The 19,623-nt window shown below is 34.2% G+C and overlaps 1 protein-coding gene across 1 annotated transcript in view; it reads right to left on the bottom strand.

Moving 5' to 3' along the window:
- The window catches only part of MAPK10 (mitogen-activated protein kinase 10), a 112,870-nt gene that overhangs the window by 55,393 nt on the left and 37,854 nt on the right, over positions 1–19,623 (bottom strand). Inside the window, exon 3 of the mRNA XM_027853383.1 lies at positions 16,693–16,862. Within this exon, the coding sequence (XP_027709184.1) occupies positions 16,693–16,862 (170 nt within the window). The remainder of the gene's footprint in view (positions 1–16,692; positions 16,863–19,623) is intronic.

The following is a 19,623-nucleotide window of genomic DNA, read 5'->3' as shown; positions in this document are numbered from 1 at the left end:
AAAAGGATTCATTATAGAGCTAGAAAAAATAATAAAATTATTTTGAGGAATCACAGATCTAAACTATCAAGGGAGATAATGAAAAAAGTTAGAAGTGAAGTGGGATAGCTTTTCAAAGTCTTAAACTAAACAAGAAATCAGTAATCATATAAACCATTTGGTAGTGATTAAATAAATGGAAAAGTAGATCAATGGAACAGACTACATAAAGGAGAATCCGCGATTGAACCAAATAATCCAATGTTTGATAAACTCCAAACTAGAAACTACCTAGGAAATAATATCCTATTTGACAGAAACTTCTGATAAAACTGGAAAACATTATTATCATCCCAATTTTGTTGTATTTTATTGACAAAAATCTATTTTCTCTCCCTCTTACTGCCCTTCCCCCATGGGTAAGAAAAAAAAGAAAACTAAAATGTTTCTAACAAATAAGCATAATCAAGCAAAACAAATTCCCACATTGGCCATATCCAAGAACGTATGTGTCATTCTACATATTTACTCTATCAGTTCTCTGTTAGGAGATGGGTAACATACTTCACTATTGATTCTCTGAAATTGTGGTTGGACATTGCATGGATGTGAGTTCTTAAATTCTTAAAATTAGTTTTTCTTTATAATACTGTTGCAATCATAAAATTGTTTTCCTAGTTCTACTCATTTCACTCTGAATCCTCCCAGGTTTCTCTGAAACCACTCCCTTCTTCACTTTTCATAGCACAATAGTATTCTGTAACATTTATATATCACAACTTGTTCAGCAATTTCTAAATTTATGAGCACCCCTTTAATTCACAGTTATTTGCCAGCACAAAAAAATTCTATAAATATTTTTGTACATATGGGTCCTTTTGCTCTTTCTTTGTTCTCTTTGAGTTATAGGCCTCATAGTGGTATTGCTTGGTCAAATAGTATACACAGTTTAGTGACTTTGGAGGCATAGTTTAAAATTGTTTTCATGAATCACAGCTCCATCATGCAACTGTGTATTACTGTGCCTGTTTTCCCACAGTCCCTTCCAGAATTTGCCATATTCCTTTTAACCTGATGGGTGTGAATGATTAGTGATTAATAGCAATTTCTCCATATAGCTATTAATAGCTTGCTTTTCTTTTCCTGAAAACTGCATATTCATATCCTTTGACCATTTTTCAATTTAGAAATTATTCTTATTCTTAAAAATCTGGACCAATTATTTACATAATTTGGAAATAAGACTCATCATAAATTAGATTGAGATCAATATGTTAAAACCGTCATAATAGTAACTATTACCTCAATTATGTAAGTAATTTTTCCCATCCTTCTTCTCCCTTCTCTTCCCCACTCCATCCATCCCCCTTATACTCAATGAATTCCTCTTCCTCTTTTTTTTACTATTCTTCTTTTAAGATAAGCAAGACATATGGGGCGGCGAGGTGGCACAGTGGATAGAGCACCAGTCCTGGATTCAGGAGGACCTGAGTTCAAATCCGGCCTCAGACACATAACACTTAACTAGCTGTGTGAACCTGGGCAAGTCACTTATTGTCCAACCAAAAAAAAAAAAAAAAGATAAGCCAGACATAAGAACTACTCCTAGGCCCTCTCTCCTTATTTGCTGATGATATAGTTTGAAAATCCTAGAGAATCAGCAGATACCAACTGAAACAAATTGTTTCAGCAAAATTTCAGGTTACAAAATAAACTTTCAATGATCAATTGCATTTCTATAAAATAATAACAAAATCCAAGAGGCAATAAGAGAAAAGGAAATACCATTCCATATGACTACAAAATGCACAAAGTATCTAAGGATCAGTCTACAAAAGTACATAAATTACTTGTATAAATTCAAAGTATTCCTTAAAGAAATAAAGAAGTTAAAAAACTTGAGCAAAATTCAGTGCTCATGGCTGGACCATGCTAATATAATAAAAATGACAATATGACCAAAATTAATTTATACTTTTAATGTTATATCTATCAAATTATCAAAGGGATACTTCATAATAATGACAAAATGATAATAAAATTCAATGGAAAAAATAAAAGATCTGGAATATCAAGGGGATGTTAAAAAGACAAAGGAATAAAGGGGGAAAGCACTCCAAAGTTATGTTATATTATAAAGCAGCAATCATCAAAAGCAAAAAAATAGAGATGAATTAATGGAAAGAACTTGACTGGGGAGAATCAGAAACAACTGAACTCAATAACCAAGTGTTCAATAAATCAGAAAACTTTAATTGCTTAGGAAAGAACTCCCTATTTGATAAAAACTGTTATGGAAGTTAGAAATCGGTCTGGCAGAAATTAGACTTAGACCAACACATTATACCATATTTCCATGATACATTCTAAATATCTATGACTTTAATATTACAGATAATAGTATAAAAATAGAACAGCTCATATACCAAGAGATGTGTTCTTAATCAAGCTGATATTGAAAAAATTTATCAGAAAACATGGTTCAGGAGTAAGAAATGAGAGATGCTGTAATCCATCCTCCCAACACCTGATACAGAGATTTGCTTTAAAGCACAAGTCTTACCACATCACTCCTCTACTCGATAAACTCCAACTATAAACACTCGTCTCTTTGACTCAACCCTCTTTGCCACCTGAGCCCATATTGCCCAGGTAATCTCATATATCACTCCCTCATTACTCCCCATTTTGTATGCTCTACTCCAGCCAAACTGACCTTTTTGTTGTTCCTTACATACGACACTCCATTTCCCTCCATGTCTCTGCATTGACTGCTTTCATGCTTAAAATGCACACCTTACTCACCTCCCTTTCTCAGAATCTTTAGTTTCCTTCAAATCTCAACTCGAATGGCACTTTTTATGTGAAGTCATTCCTGATCAGCTCTGCTAGTGCCTTCTTCCTGCCCCACCCACCAGTCACTTTATATCTATTTCATATGTAATTATCTATTTTTGAGAAGCAGCATATCTGAGTGAATAGAGAGACAGGAAGACATAGGTTCAACTTTCACCTTTGACACATACTGGATATGTGAAAGTCCTTAATCATTTAGTGCTCTACGCAACTGTCCAAGACTATAAACTGAATCCATAGAGGGGGTTCTCTATAACAATAGAATCATAGATACAGTTCCTATCTCTATCTCAAACACACACACACACACACACACACACACACACACACACATTCATGTTGTTTTCCCTGTTAAAATATAAACTCCTTAAAGGGAGGGGTAATTTCTTTTGTCTTTGTATCCACAGTGCATAACACATAATAGGCATTTAATGCATGTTTGTTGAGTGATTCATTTTTTTTATTACAGAACCCTATCTTAAGGTATTTATAAGTTGACCCATAATATTTAAATATGAGTAACAATTTCACATAGTTTTGAATATCAATGATCAGAGCATTTTAACTGATGTTAAATAATAGTAAAAATTAATAACAAATTAATTAATAGTAAAATTTTGATGCTTTTAATATAATTTTATAATGTAAAGTTTAATATAATTTTATGATAATATAAAGCTTAATCAATAATAAGAATTATAATAGTTTTAAAAGCTTACACTTTATCTCATTTGATTTTGACAACAATCCTGGAAGGTGAGTACTATTATTATCTCCACTTTATAGATGAGGAAATTGAGGCAAACAGAGGATAAGTGACTTAGCCAGGGTCACACAACTACTAAGTTTCTGAAGCTAAATGTAACTCGGGTCTTCCTGACTCTAAGTCCAGCATTCTGTCCACTGTACTACCTAACTGCCTCACAGAATGGATTTCACATATCCTTTATCAATCATCAACAAATATTTATTGAACATCCTTCCAATGTACCATAACATAACCAAGTTTTCAACTTCTGCCTCTTTGTAATTTAGCGTTGTTGTTTTGTTTGTTTGATTTTCCTTTAATTATCTATTGATTTATTTTTGGCATTCATTTCTACAATTGTGAGTTCTGAATTTTGTCTTGCCCTCTCACCCCTCTCCTACTCATTGAGAAGGCAAGCAATATGATATTGGCTATATTTGTGAAGTCATGCAAAACTTGCTTCCAAATTAGCCACATTGGAAAAAAGAAAGAAAATAAAAAAGAACATAAGTGAAAAAAGTGTGCTTCCATCTCCACTCAAGGTTCATCAGTTCTATCTCTGGAGGTGGATAACATTTTTCATAATAGGTCCTTTGGAATTGCTGTGGATCATTGTCTTGATCAGAGTAGCTAGGTCTTTCACGGTTGATTGTCATTGAAATGCTGCTGTTACTGTGTACAGTGTTCTCCTGGTTCTGCCCGCTTCACTTTTCATGTAAGTAAGTCTTCTCAGATTTTTCCGAAAGCATCCTGCTCATCATTTCTTAGAGCACAATAGTATTCTACCATAATCATATACCACAATTTGTTTAGTCCTTCCCCAACTGATGGGCATCCCCTCAATTTCCAACCCTTTGCCACCACAAAAACAGCTGCTATAATTAGTTTTGCACATACAGGTCCTTTCTCCTTTTTTCTGATCTCTTTGGGGTACAGAGTCAATAATGGTACTACTGGATCAAAGGGTATGCACAGTTTTATACCTCTTTGGACATAGTTCCAAATTATTCTACGGAATGGTTGGATCAGTTCACAATCCACCAAGAGTGCATTAGTGTCTCCATTTTTCCACATTCTTTACAACATTTATGATTTTCCCTTTTCATCATGTAAGCTAATCTGATAGGTGGTACCTCAGAGTTGTTTTACCTCACATTTCTCTAATAAATAATGATTTAGAGCATTTTTTCAAGTGACTATTGATAGCTTTGTTTTTTTTTTCTTCTAAAAACTTCCTGTTTATATCCTTTATCAATTGGGGAGTGGCTCTTATTTTTTATAAATTTGGCTCAGTTCCCTATGTATTTGAGAAATGAGGCTTTTATCTGAGATACTTGCTGTAAATTCCCCTCCTTCCCCAATTTCCTGCTTTCTTTCTAATTTTGGCTGCATTGGTTTTGTTTGTGCAAAACTTTTTTAATTTCATGTAATCAAAATCATCCATTTTACTTCCTGTGGTCCTCTCTCTTTTTTAAAAATTTAAAATTTATTTTATTTTTAATTGATGGACTAAAACAAGCATCTCCATAACACAGTATAATAAAAAGGATGATAGTACATGAAACTGCAAATCTATTATGTACAACTTGTCATTCCTTTTAAATATGTACAAGTTATCATGTAAATCTCTTTTTTCTTCCTTTGTTTCTATCCTCCCACCACCACCCTAGATATGTCTACCATTAGACACAAATATGTATATATATCTATATATATCTATATATATGTACACACACACACACACACACATGCATGTAAAATCATTCCATACATACTTCTATGTATCAGTTCTTTCTCTGGATGCAGATAGAACTTCCTTCATATGACCTTTGTAGTTAATTTGGGTATTTATAGTAGTCAAAATTACTTAGCTGTTCAAAGCTGTTCTTGAAACAATATTGCTGTTACTGCATACAATGTTTTCTTGGCTGGCTTCATTTTGCTCTTCATTATTTTGTGCAAGCCTATCCAAGTTTTTCTAAAATCATCAAACTCATCATTTCTTATATCACAGCAGTATTCCATATGACAACATATCATAGCTTATTCAGCATTCCCCAACTGAAAGATCCTCTCTATCTCTTGTTCAAGTCATAAACTCTTCCCATATCCATTGATCTGAAAGGTAAATTTTTCTATGCTCCTCTAATTTACTTATGATATTATCCTTAATGTCTAAATAATTTACCCATTTTTACCATATTTTGATATATGGTGTGAGATGTTGGTCTATATCTAGTTTCTGCCAAACTATTTCCAGTTTTCCCACTCATTTTGTCAAATGGTGAATTCTTGCCCCCAAAGTTTGAATCTTTGGATTTATCAAACAACTAGATTACCATGGTCATTTACTACCATGAATTGGGTCCCTAATCTATTCCACTGATCCACCATTCTATTTTTTAGGCAGTATATGATTGTTTCGTTTCTATCACTTCATAATATAGTTTGAAATATGGTATTACTATGCTGCCTTTCTTCACTTTTTTTTATTGATTCCCTTGGTATTCTTGTCCTTTAGTTCTTCCAGATGGATTTTATTATTATTTTTTCTAACTTTATAAAATAATTCTTTGGTAGTTTGATTAGTATAGCACTAGGTAAGTACATTAATTTAGGTAGAATTGTCATTTTATTATATTGGTTTGGTTCACCCATGAGCAATTATTATTCCTCCAATTGTTTAGTCTGTCTTTATTTGTATAAAAAGTGTTTTGCAATTGTGTTTATCTAGTCCCTGGGTTTGTCTTGGCAGGTACACTCCCAAATATTTTATAATGTCTACAGTTAGTTTTTTAAGTAAACCAATTTTACTTTATTTTGTTTACTTTTTAAAAAAAAATAAACTAGTTATCACTATTTGTTCTGTCAAAGTGAATTACATAACCCTCATGGACATATTAAAATTTTTCTTGTTTGTTTTTTAAGCAAATGTCTGAATGAGCTAAATTTTCAAGTTGCATGCATGAAAAACTGGCCAGCACAAACAATGTAATAATCTTTAGCAAATGGAACCCCTAAGTGCTTCCTTATCATTTAAGGTGGCACATATATTTATATTGTAAAACTGATGTGCAACCTGATCTTTTGAGGACAGGATCAACATCCAACACATGTCTGCAGTCATTTTAAATGGAATTTCTCTATCTTTACGCTGCATTTTGTTGGTTCTAGAAATGCTGATGGTACATGTGGTTTTATTTGATATCCTGAAACATTGCTAAAGTTGTTTATTGTTTCAATTAGTTTTTCAGTTGCTTCGCTAGGGTTCTCTAAGTCTATTACCATATAATCTGCAACAAAATCATAGTCTTGTTTCCTCATTACCTATTTTTATTCCTTCAATTTCTTTTTTGTCTTATTTCTATAGTTAGCATTTCCAATAGACTATTGACTAATAGTGGTAATAATGGGCATCCTTGCTTCACTCTTGATATTAATGGAAGGTTTTTGGTTTATCCCCATTACATATAATGCTTGCTGATGATTTTAGATAGATGCTGCTTATCATTTTAAGGAAAGCTCCATTTATTCCCATTATCTCTAGTGTTTTTAATAGGAATGGTTGTATTTTCTCAAAAAGCTTTTTCTGAATCTATTGATATAGTCATATGATTTTCATTGGTTTTCTTATTGATATGGTAAATTATGCTTATAGTTTTCCTAATATTGAACCAGTCTTGAATTCCTGGTATAAATCCCACCTGGTCATATTGTTTGATCTTTGTGATATATTGCTGTAATCTCCTTTCTAGTATTTTATTTAAAAATTTTGTATCAATATTCTTTAGGGAAATTGGCCTATACTTTTCTTTCTCTGATTCTGCTCTCTCCTTGCTTTAGGTATCAAAATCATATTTGTGTCATAAAAAGGATTTGATAGGACCCCTTCTTTACCTATTTTTTTTTAATGGTTTACATTGTATTGGGACTGATTGTTTCTTAAATGTTTGGTAGAATTCTCTTGTAAATTCATCTGTTTCTGGGGATATTTCCTTAGAGAACTCATTTATGGTTTGTTCAATTTTTTTAATTTCTAAGATAGGGTTATTTAAGTATTCCATTTCCTTTTCTGTTCATCTAGGCAATTCACATTTTCGTATATATTCATTCATTTTACTTAGCTTGCTAGTTTTGCTGGCAAATAATTGGGCAAAATAACTTCTAAAATTTGCTTTAATTTCTTCATCATCAGTGGTGCATTCACTTTTTTTCCACTTTTGATAATGGTAATTTGGCTTTCTTCTTTCTTTGGTTTTCATGCATGCAACTTGAAAATTTAGCACATTCAGACATTTGCTTAAAAAACAAAGAAAGATAACTAATGGTTATCTATTTAGTTTTATTTATTAGTTCAATGGGTTGTTTTTTTTAACTTTCAATTTTATTAATCTCTCCTTTGATTTTCAGTATTTCTATTTTGATGTTTAATTGAGGATTTTTAATTTGTTCTTTTTCTAGTTTTTTTTAGTTGCATGCCCAATTCATTGATCCACTTTTGCTTTCTTTTATTTATATGTTCATTTTCAGATATACAATTTCCCCTATGTATTGCTTTGACTGTATCCCACAAATTTTGGTATATTCGCTCAATGTTATTATCTTTAATGAAATTATTGATTGTTTCTATGATTTGTTTTTAGCTCACTCATTCTTTAGGATTAGATTACTTAGGATAGATTAATTTTTAATTTATGCTTCCAAGGCCATTTATTAGATGTAATTTTTATTGCATTATGTCCAAAAAGGATACATTTAATATTTCTACTTTCCTACATTTGTTTGTGAGGTTTTTATGCCCTAATACATGGTCCATTTTGTGAAACTGAGAAAGGGTATCTTCCTTTCTGTTCCCATTCAGTTTTTTTCCACAGGGCTATCACATCTAACTTTTCTAAAACTCTATTTATGTTCCTAACTTCTTTCTTATTTATTTTATGGCTAAATTTATTTAGCTCAGAGGAAAAAGTTGAGGTCCCCCACTGTTATAGTTTTACTATCTATTTCCTCCTATAACTCATTTAAGAATTTAGATCTTAGGCCATTTGATATATATAGCATTTATATTACTTCATCATATATGGTAACTTTTATCAAGATGTAGTTTCTATGCTTATCTCTCTAATTAGGTCTATTTTTGCTTTTGCTTTGTCTGATATCATGATATCTATCACTGCCTATTTTTAAACTTCAGCTAAAGTATATAATGGATTGGACTGCATATGGTAAACAATATATTGTTGGATATCGGTTTCTAATACAGTCTGCTATCTGCTTGTTTTATGGATGATTTCATCCCATTCACATTCACAGTTACAATTATACTAACTCTTCATTTCCCTCCATCCTTTTTTATTCTATTTATCCCTCTGTCTCTATTTTCACTCTGTCCCTCCTCAAAAGTCTATTATGCTTCTGACCATTGCCTCCCTTAACTGTCACTCCTTTTATCATTCAACCTCTTCCTCTTATCCTCTTCCCCTTCTTCTACCCTGTTGAATAAGATAGACTTCTATACCCAATTAAGCATGCGTTTATATATGTGTGCGTGTGTGTGTCCCTCTTTGAATCAATTCAGATGAGAATGAGGTTGCCCTCCCATTTTACTCTCCACTGTAAAAGCTCTTTCTTGTGTGCCTCTTTTATGTGAGATAATTTTCCCCATTCTTCTTCTCCCACTCCCCTCTCTCAGTGCATCCCTCTTTCTTGTCCATCCATTTTTTTTGAGATAATCTTAACATAATCAACTCACTCCCATGTGTCATCTTCTCTTTCATATTTACCTTTTCATATTTATCCTGGGTCTTGAATTTGACAGTCAAATTTTCTATTCATCTCTGTTCTTTCCATCAGCAATGCTTGAAAGTGCCCAATTTCATTAAATATCCATTTCCCTCTGATACATTATACTCAGTTTTGCTGGATAGGTGATTCTTGGTTGTAATCCTAGCTCCTTTGCCTTCTGAATATCATATTCCAAGCCCTCCATTCCTTTAACGTGGAAGCTGCTAAATCATGTGTGTTCCTAACTCTGGCTCCATGATATTTGAGTGGTCTCTTTCTAGCTGCTTGCAATATTTTCTCTTTGACCTGGGAGCTCTGGAATTTGGCTATAATATTCCTGGGAGTTTTCACTTTGGGATCTCCTTCAGGAGGTAATTGGTGGATTCTTTCCATTTCTGTTTTATCCTTGAGTTTTAGGATAGCAGGGCAGTTTTCCTTTCTACTTTCTTGAAATATAATGTGTAGGATCTTTTTATTCTCTTGGCTTTCAGGTAGTCCAATGATTCTTAAATTATCTCTCCACAATTTATTTTCCAGGTTAGTTGCTTTTCTAATGAGATATTTCACATTTTATTCTATTTTTCATTGTTTTATTGTTTTTTGATGTCTTGTGGAGTAATTAGTTCCCACTTATCCAATTCTAATTTTTAAGGAATTATTTTCTTCAGTAAGCTTTTGTACCACTTTCTCCATTTGAGCAATTCTGTTTCTTAAGGAGTTATGTTCATCAGTGATGTTTTGTACCTCTTTTACCATTTGGCCAATTCTATTTTTTAAGATTTTATTTTCTTCAGTATTTTATGTGCCTCTCTTACAAACTGTAAATTGTTTTTTCATAATTTTCTTGCATCATTCTCATTTCTTTTCCCAATTTTTCCTCTACCACTCTTTTTTGATTTTTAGCTCAAGGAATCCTTGATTGGGCTTGTGTCAAACTTAACATTTTTTTTCTTTGAGCCTTTGCTTGTAGCTTTTTTGACATGTGCTATCTTCTTCTGGGTTTGTATATTTATCTTCCCTTTCACCATAAATTTTTATGGTCAAGTTCTTTTATTGCTGCTGTTTGCTCATTTTTTTTTTCAAACTATTTCATGACTTTGTACTTTATGTTAAGTTGGGCTTGGTTCCCAAGGTGGGGGCAGTGCTGTCTGGAACATATGAGGAAGAGACATCAGGGAAAATGTGTCTGAGTCTAACAATGTTATCTTTAATATAACAGCTGGTCCACAACATGGATAAACCTTGCCATACGTATCTATCTAGTTACCTTCACTTTAGGGAAAAATGCAGCAGATTATATTAGTTTTTTTATTTAAAAAATTCTTTCTTTAGCTCTGCCAGAAATTCTTATTGGACTTGTGTCCAATTTGCATTTTCTTTAAAGATTTTTTGCCTTCAGATTTTTCAAATTGTTATCTTCTTCTGAGTTTCTGTCACCATAGAAGATGTTTACGGTCAGCTTCCTTTTTCGTTGTTTGCTCATTTTTCCAGCCTATTTCTTGACTTTGACTCTTTGGGCGCTGTTCAGTGCTAACACAAGGGTCTCCTGTAATCTCTTTCTGATCAGGTAGCTGTTTCATCCCTTTACCATCCCTGAGCACTAAGCACTCCTGGTGCCATCACTGCTTCTGCTACCACTTCTACTGCTGCTGGCTCCGCCAAGCCCCATAGTTAATGCTGCTTCTACTGTACCACACTCCTGGATGACCCCCCCCCCCATTTTCCTGAGCTGCCATGGGCTGGCAAATGACTTGCTGTGAGTTGATTTCTTATCCTACTCAAAATTTGATTTGATCTGCTTTTTGAAAGTTGTTTAGAAGGTTGGGTTGGGAGAGTTCAGCAGAAATGCTCATTTTACTCTGCCATCTTGGCTTCACCTGCTCCCCATATTCCCATTTCTTGATCAAAGGATCACATATTTAGAGATAAAAGGGACCATAAGAAGGCACTTTATTCCACAAGCACACACACACACACACACACACACACACACACACACACACACAAACAAACACACACCTCCCTCCCATTTTACAGATGAAGAAATTAAAGCCCTGAGAAGTTGAATGGCCCAAAACTACACTGGTGACAGAGTGTATACTGGAATTCTAGTATTCCCTCTGATTCCAAATCCAGTGCTTTTTCTAAGCTACCAGGCTACCTCCTACAATTTTAGGGCATGTTTTCAAGCTCCTTTCTCTTTCAGTATGTTTGTCTTTCACAGAGTCACTAAGATGCATCTAAAGGCAATAAAGTGACTTAGTGAATAGAACACTGGATCTATCATCAAGGGGACCTGAGTTCAAATTTAATCACAGACATTGATCTAAGGTATTAATCTCTGTTGTGCTCATTTTTTTCCTTATCTGTAAAACAGGGATAAAAATAGCATCTAATTCCCAACATTGTTGAAAGGATAAAATGAGACGATAGTCATAAAATGTTATTGCTGTTGTTATATATCTACAATGCTGCCAAGTACTGGACTGCATATTGCTCATGTAGACTATTCTTTAGGGCATGGACAGAAGCACTGATCTTGCATGTATTTCTGAAAATATAAATATCTGCCATATGGAGGGAAAACAGGAAATTTTTTTCCAACTTAATACGGGTTGAATCCAATGAATTAATTTTTAGGAGTGTATTTTATTTAAAGAGTTAATTTTATTTAATTAATAATTAATTCAACCTTTATTTTATTTATTTATGCCAACTAAGTGTTAGACATGATAGACACTGGAAAAGCTTTTTGCATCATTAAATTTATTGCCTGTACTTTAAAATTACCATTTTGCCATATCATTTACTTCTTACTAGAAATTGAGGCAAAGATATTCAATCTCTTAATCAGAAATTCTTCATGGTTAAGTTAGAATTAAGGTTAAGGTGCTGGTCACCAAACTTTATTTCATGTTTTTAAGCTCTTAGAATTTGAATTAGTGATGGAAGCACCTTAGCAGTATGTTTCTTTTATTTGATTTGGTATCTCTCAAGATAAGATTACTTATAAACGCCAAAAAAGAAAATGTCGGCAAGAGAAGGAAAGAATTGTCTGACTTCTCAGTTTGACACAATGCCATTTCCAGCTTTGTTTACAATTAAAGAATGGCCTGAGCTTGATAACAAATGGTTTCTATAAGAGTAAGGTGCCATATGGCACCAGCTCAGATTATCATGGAAGAAAGTAGGAGCTGATTCCTAGCGTGGCACAGAGATGGTAAAACTAAAGTGAAAATAGAGAATAAAGAATCTCTTGCTATTCCTCTCTTTCTCTGCTGTTCTTTTACTTCCTTTTTGTTTATTTAGGGTCTTCCTATGTTACAGTAAATTATGATAAGTCTATGACCTCATCTTGGAATTTAATAGGTGAAAGACGTTAGACTGGATCAACATTTGGGAAATTGTACATCACTTTGTGATCTCAAAATTCTCACTACTACTATATTTTTTACACCAATATTGTTTTATTTTTAAATTAAATCATTCTAAATCATTGAACATTGTGATCTCATAAGAATATTTACACTGATGAAATTATAGATTCCATTAATCTATATTTAGATTATTATTATCATTATTAATAGATTAATATTAATTCATTAATTATCATTAAATATCAATTTTATGAGTTTGTAAAAAGGAAAGCGTTGGGTGGGTTTTTTGCTGGTGGTTGGGAACTTTGTAAAATGATTGGTTCAGTAGGCTCTTGGTTGCTTACTAGTTGATCATCTTACTGATTACTACAGTTTCATGCCTGGAAATGAAGATACTTATTAGCTCACATAGTGAAGCATTTGTTTCTGCATCACTGATTTGGAAAGCAAAAGCATCGGATGTTCAGTTGTTTTGTTTCTGTGATCAGCAATTCATTGATGGGAAGAAAAAAGCAGGATTCTCATGTAAGAAAGGTCATTCAGCAATAGAGAGCTCAACGTACCTGGAACATTTTAAGTTAGTCTACTATATAAAACGATGAGAAATTGGGAAATAAAGTAAAATAAATAACACTTGGAAAAAAACTACTTTTCCCACTCATGTTTTGTAGAACACTTAAATAGAATATAGTTGGTGATTATTATCTCATTTGGAAAAAGTTTTTCTATTTTGTGTTCTTGCCCAAAAGAAACATGTTTGAAAGCAAAAGTTTGTTTGTTTGTTTCATGAACTTCCAGAAACCCTATATTGAATGAATGGATTCTAAAGCAAGAGCTAAACCAGAGGTGGGAAACCTGTGGCCTTAAGACCACATGCGGCCCTCTAGGTCCTCAAGTGTGGCCCTTTGACGAATCCAAACTCCACAGAACCAATCCTTTTATTAAGGGGGTTTGTTCTGTGGAGTTTGGCTTCAGTCAAAGGGTTTAGCTGCTAAACTTTAAAAATGTAACTTCTGTCATAAGTCATTTTTTGTTTTATTTTAATGTCTGGTCTGGTGTTGTGAGACTCAAACAAGGTAATGTACATAAAATACTTTGAAAATTTTAAAAGAATATATTAACGTGAAATATTACAACAGTGTACAGAATTTCCTAGGAGGAAACTCCTAATACCAATACCCCTATTCTTCAAGGTCCAGTCTTAGAAACTGTGTTTTCTGGGGTCACAGAGCAATGACTCGCCAGACAGGACAGGACTGAGATGGGATTTAAATCTAGGTTGCCCAGATTCCACCATCCAAAGCCCATCGTCTAGGACACTCTATCCTTAATGGTGGCGATGAAAGCCCTGTCCTGCTTGAGGGAAGGGGCAGAGATGGCAGAGGGCAAAAGCTTTAATTCTCATCCAGTCTGTGAGTTTTAAGCAAGCGCTTCTGCTTCCAGATTCCAGAGGGAGAATGGAAGAGGCCAACCTCACCTGAGGTAGCTGAAGGAAAGCACTCTGGAAAGACATGATAAAGACTGGTGGTCTATATCACTGTCCTTATCTCCAGATTGCTACTCTAGAGACATGGGGGAGTTTCCCTTGGGTGAGAGCTAGAACTGTAGGCCTTCTTTGATTTAATGAATGGATTTGTTTGCTATTCACTACGTGTGTTCAGAGCAGTTAGGTGGATAGAGCTCTCGGCCTGGAGTCAGGAGGACCTGAGTTCAAATCTGGTTTCAGACACTTTCTAGCTGTGTGAGCCAGGGTAAGTCATTTTACCCTGTTTGCCTCGGTTTCCTCATCTGTAAAATGAGCTAGAGAAGGAAATAGCAAACCACTCTAGCATCTTTGCCAAGAAAACTTCAAATAAGGTAATGAAAGGATTGGACAATTGAAATGACTCAACAACAACAAAATGTGTGGTCATTGTAGAGCTGATATTTGGTGGGAAAGGGTTCAAATTTAGATATAAAGCTTGGGGTCATTCTTCCCCCCAATAATGACACAGTGATTAGAGTTAGATTGAACCAGATCATATCCCCTAGGCTTACAATATCCAAGGGAACAGATAGATATAATTCTAGCCCAGTACCCCCCTTATCTCTGAGGAAAGATATGTCTGAGAGAAACAGAGTGATGGGCTCTGGCTCCAATCTCCTACTTCCCCTCCTGGCAGGAATTAAAGTCTTCCTTGGAGAAAAGATGGCGAGGGAAGAGGAGAAGAGGCTAGAGATATCTATTCTGCTACCGTTTGAACCACACATGATGATACCCGCATGCTATATGCTACATGAAGTGACAGGCCTCACAGCCTATAGGGCCTCACTATATATGTGAGACTCACTACACTTTATTCAAAGGAAATAAAAGTGTCATTCTCTTCCACTCATCAATGGACACAATAGCAAAATGATAACCAAATAGCCAAATTAAAACACCACCATGCAAAATTTCTGGTAGTAGACTTTCAAATCTCTGCACTATTAAATATTAGAACAAAAGTTTTCTTGATATAATTATCTGAAGGTTTGTTTTTTCTTTTCTCTCTGTGAGATGTAGTACAGTTTAATGGATAGATTGTTTGCCCTAAAGTTAGGGAGACCTGACCTTGAACCTTTCCTAAAATATTTGAGAGCTATGTGAGCACTGACAAATCACTTTTTCTGAACTTCAGTTTCTTTATTTACAAAATGGGAATATAATAATCCCTACCACATGGTGTTGTGAAACTCAAACAAGGTAATGTACATAAAATACTTTGAAAATTTTAAAAGAATGTATTAACGTGAAATATTACTATTACCATTGTTGTTATTGTTTCAATTATATCAGTGGGTACTTGATACCACGGCAGTTTTATTTAAAGCAAAACAATTTTTTATAGAGTCAAAAAATAAATGCATTCTACTGAGTTCTCAGAACATTTAAACCAACAGTCTTATTTAGTAAAATTCCCTTCTATTTCTCCAGTCTCCCAACAAGACTTCTTCAGGAAGTAGTTGGTTTTTTACCACTAACTTCTTGGGCATGTTGCAGAGAGATATGGATTGAACTGGGTTAAGGTTCTCAAAGTGTGGTCTGGGACCACCAGTGGTCCCTGAGACTCATCCTGGGGGATCTAAAGAGTCAAAATCATTTTCATAATTATATCAAGATAGTTTAATTTCTAATATGGCAATTGTTGATAGATATAACCCATTTAAACAAAAGCCCTCAGGGTGTTTCCTCAATAATCGTTAAGAGTGAAGATGAACACTCACATCTTCATTGATTCTGGGGTTCCATGATTCTTCAATGTTTTTAATCACCCAAGTTAGACTATAACTTGTAATCTTTCTAATCCTGCCTTCCATAATCACATAAGGATGTAGATTCAGGGCTGGAAAGGACCTTAAAGTTCATGTAATCTTATGCTTTCACTTATAGATTAGGAAACTGAATCCCAGAAAGATAAACTTGACCAACGTCACAGAAGCAATATTGGACTTTGAGCCCAAAACAAGTACTTTCCCCACTAAAAGCTCCCCATTTTAGAAATCTTCAGCAGATATATTGAGAGATGTCATTCCAAATAGGTATCAGAGTTTGAGTTTTGTTCTTTGTTTTTTTGGTGGTACTTAAGACTAACATATTACAAAAATATTTGAATTCTCATTTATGTCTCAAAGGGGCCTTATTTTGCCCTTATAACGTCACCTATTTCCTTAATCAGACTTTTTTTTGCAACATAAATATTGAAACATCAGAACTCGAGGGTTATTGGCAATAGCTTTCCTCCTGTATGGCTGCAAAATTAACTAGTAAATTCCTATTTGGAGGGGAGACAAGCTTTCTTCAGCAAAATGAATTTTCTCCCCTCCAATGAGTTTCTTGGTTTTGATTTTGATTTTTGTTTGTTTCTTTCTTTGCTGTAGCAAGGAGAAGACATAGTAAAACTACAAGATGAAACTCATCCAACTTACCAAACGATTCCCTGAGCCCCAGAACCAATAGGCTTTAGATTCTGGTAGCGTTTGAGGACTGTGAACGTTGAATCTCCCACTTCAACACTGCAGAACTGGTTGTCTACTTTGCTTTTGCTCATGTTGTAATGTTTGGCAATATATGACACATCCACTTGTTTATCAAATCCCTGTCAGGAAGAATGAAAAAAATAAGTGAGAAGAGTAAACCAGTAGCATGATAATGAAATGTAGGGAAGTCTGCTATTTATGCAAATCCTAAGAGTTGCTAGTCTCCTAGATTTATATATTATCGGTGTTCATGTCTTTACTAAAAATAGGCAAATCAGACTGGGATCAGCCAGAAATGTAAAGATGACCTAAAATACTGTTGCTGTTATTGACCTAAAATAACTTTCTAAAGGAAGTTTCTTTCACATGGAAAGTACTGAAAATGGGTTGAGTTCAATTATTCAGAGGATGTCCAGCTTCGACGAGGAGAAAAACCTAGGGCCTAGAAGTCAAAACCTAGGTTCTGGGCCTGACTCTGACACAGGATGACAAATCAGTCTTCCTAAGCCTTAGCTTCCTCATTTAGAAGGGTTATATTAGATGACAGCTGATATTTTAGTGATTTAAAATTAATGAAGTGGGTCACAAGATCAGGAAAATGTATGTAGAGATGTTTTCCATGACTCTATATCATCTCAAAGCTGGGATAAGGAATTGTACGTAATAGCTGAGGTTGAAACCACAGGATAAGAAGAGAGAAATACCACATGAGGTAAAAACCCCATGAAATAACATCAGAGAAATAGACTCAGTGTTCCTATTCAGAGTTCCCACACCTAGCTCTAGAAGAGAAAATGACAGATGTGGAACACATACACACACACAAAAACACAAGTCAAAGAAAATTTGGCAAGAGAAATGTGAAAAGCAATAACTTTTTTTTGTAAATAGTATTTTATTTTTTCCAAATACATGTAATTTCAACATTCATTTTTTATAAGATTTTGAGTTTCAAATTTGTTCTCCCTCCCTTCCTCCCATCCTGCATCCCCAAGATGTCAAGCAATCTAATATAGGTTCTACACATGCAATCATGGTAAACATATTTTCACATTAGTCACGTTGTGAAAGAAAAATCAAAACAAAATGGGAAAAGCCACAAAAGAAAAAAAAAGTGAAAACAGTATGCTTCGATCTGCATTCAGACTCCACAGTTCTTTCTGTGGATGTGGATAGCATTTTTCTTTTTTCTTTTTTTTTTTCTGCTTTTTAGTGAAGCAATCAGGGTTAAGTGACTTGCCTAGGGTCACACAGCTAGTAAGTGTCATGTTTCTGAGGCTGGATTTGAACTCATGGAAGATATTCATAGTGAAAGTAAATAGGGCCTACAGATGAACTAAAAGAGTCCAAACATCTATGAATAAATGCCGCAAGACAAAGGAAAATGAGTTAATGACTGATGAGGCAGAAGAACCTGTAGATTCCCAAGAGAACACAGAACAATAGCAAGATGGTCCTGGATGATTTAAAAGAGAACTAAGAATTTATGGCTTGCACAGCAGAGGTAATTGGCAGAAGAGAAGAACTTCTAAGTCACGCCACCAAGTATCCAGGAATCAATCTACCAAAGCACACAAATTACTTGTATAGATTCAATTACAGAATGCTCCTGCTCAGTGCAATGGAGAACAACTTAAAATGCTGGAGGAATATTCAGGGCTCAGGGAGGAGCTATTCCCATATATAAAAACGACATTATTACCATAGTTAATTTTACATTTTAGTGCTACACAATAAAACAATCAAACGAATATTTCAGAGAACTAGATCAAATAATAACAAAATTCAATTGGGAAAAACAAAAGATGTAGAATATCAAGGGAAATGACACAAACACGAAAGTATGAAGAGGCAATAGCACTTCTAGACCTGAAACTAGCAATCATTAAAACCATAATTTACCAATTTAAAAATGGAGAGGTAGATTAATGGAGCAGACTAGATAAGGAAGAATCAGAAACAGTAGAACTCAATAACCCAATATTCAATAAACTACATACACACATTATACACATATCTGTATATATGTGTATACATACACATGCATACATACATGTATATGTGTACACACACATATATAGTCAGGGGCACCTTTAGGGAAAGAATTCCCTATTTGATAAAAACAGAAAACCTGTAAGGAAATCTGGCAGAAATTAGGCTTTGACCAATATTGTATACCATATTTTATGCCTATATAATAAAATAATAAATAATAATAATTAAAAAATCAAAAATAATAAAAATGGAATAGGCCTGTTGGCATTTCCATAGTGATCTCTGCTCATTGGTGATGAAAGTGAAGCCACCCCATTTGGATTCTACTGCACTGTAGAACTGCACTATGTGAGAAAGCAGCAATATCACCTCAAAGATGAAATTAGGAAGCATAGAATGCCAGTAACAAATACACCCAGAAGAAATCTATGCTAGAGTTGACACAATTTTAAAACCATTCACTTCTCAAGATATCTCAAAGAGATGGAAATCCCAAACAAAAGGAAGCCAATAGAAACCAATGATCTGATACTACAAGACCTAAAGCCTCCTCAAGAGATAAAAGTGATCAAAAGATATGAAGGAATCTTCTCAAAAGAAGAATGAAAAACTATCAATAATAATATGATAGAAATACCCCAAATACCCCAAATCAATAACAATTAGAGAAATACATATCAAAACAACTTTGAGGTTTCACTTCACACCCAGCAAATTAGCAAATTAGCAAAAATAACAAAATACCAAGAATAGCCAATGTTGTAGGGCAGGGCCTAGGCACAGAAAGATGGGAACATAATGCATTGTTTATGTAAAACAATTTGGAATTATAAAAATGAAGTGGATAAAATGGCCATGTTCTTTGTTGTAGGGGCCTTGCTACTC

The sequence above is a fragment of the Vombatus ursinus genome, unplaced genomic scaffold, assembly GCF_900497805.2.
Source record: "Vombatus ursinus unplaced genomic scaffold, bare-nosed wombat genome assembly UNPS02009975.1, whole genome shotgun sequence".
Taxonomy (NCBI): domain Eukaryota; kingdom Metazoa; phylum Chordata; class Mammalia; order Diprotodontia; family Vombatidae; genus Vombatus; species Vombatus ursinus.
This window is presented reverse-complemented; position numbering and strand designations above follow the sequence as displayed.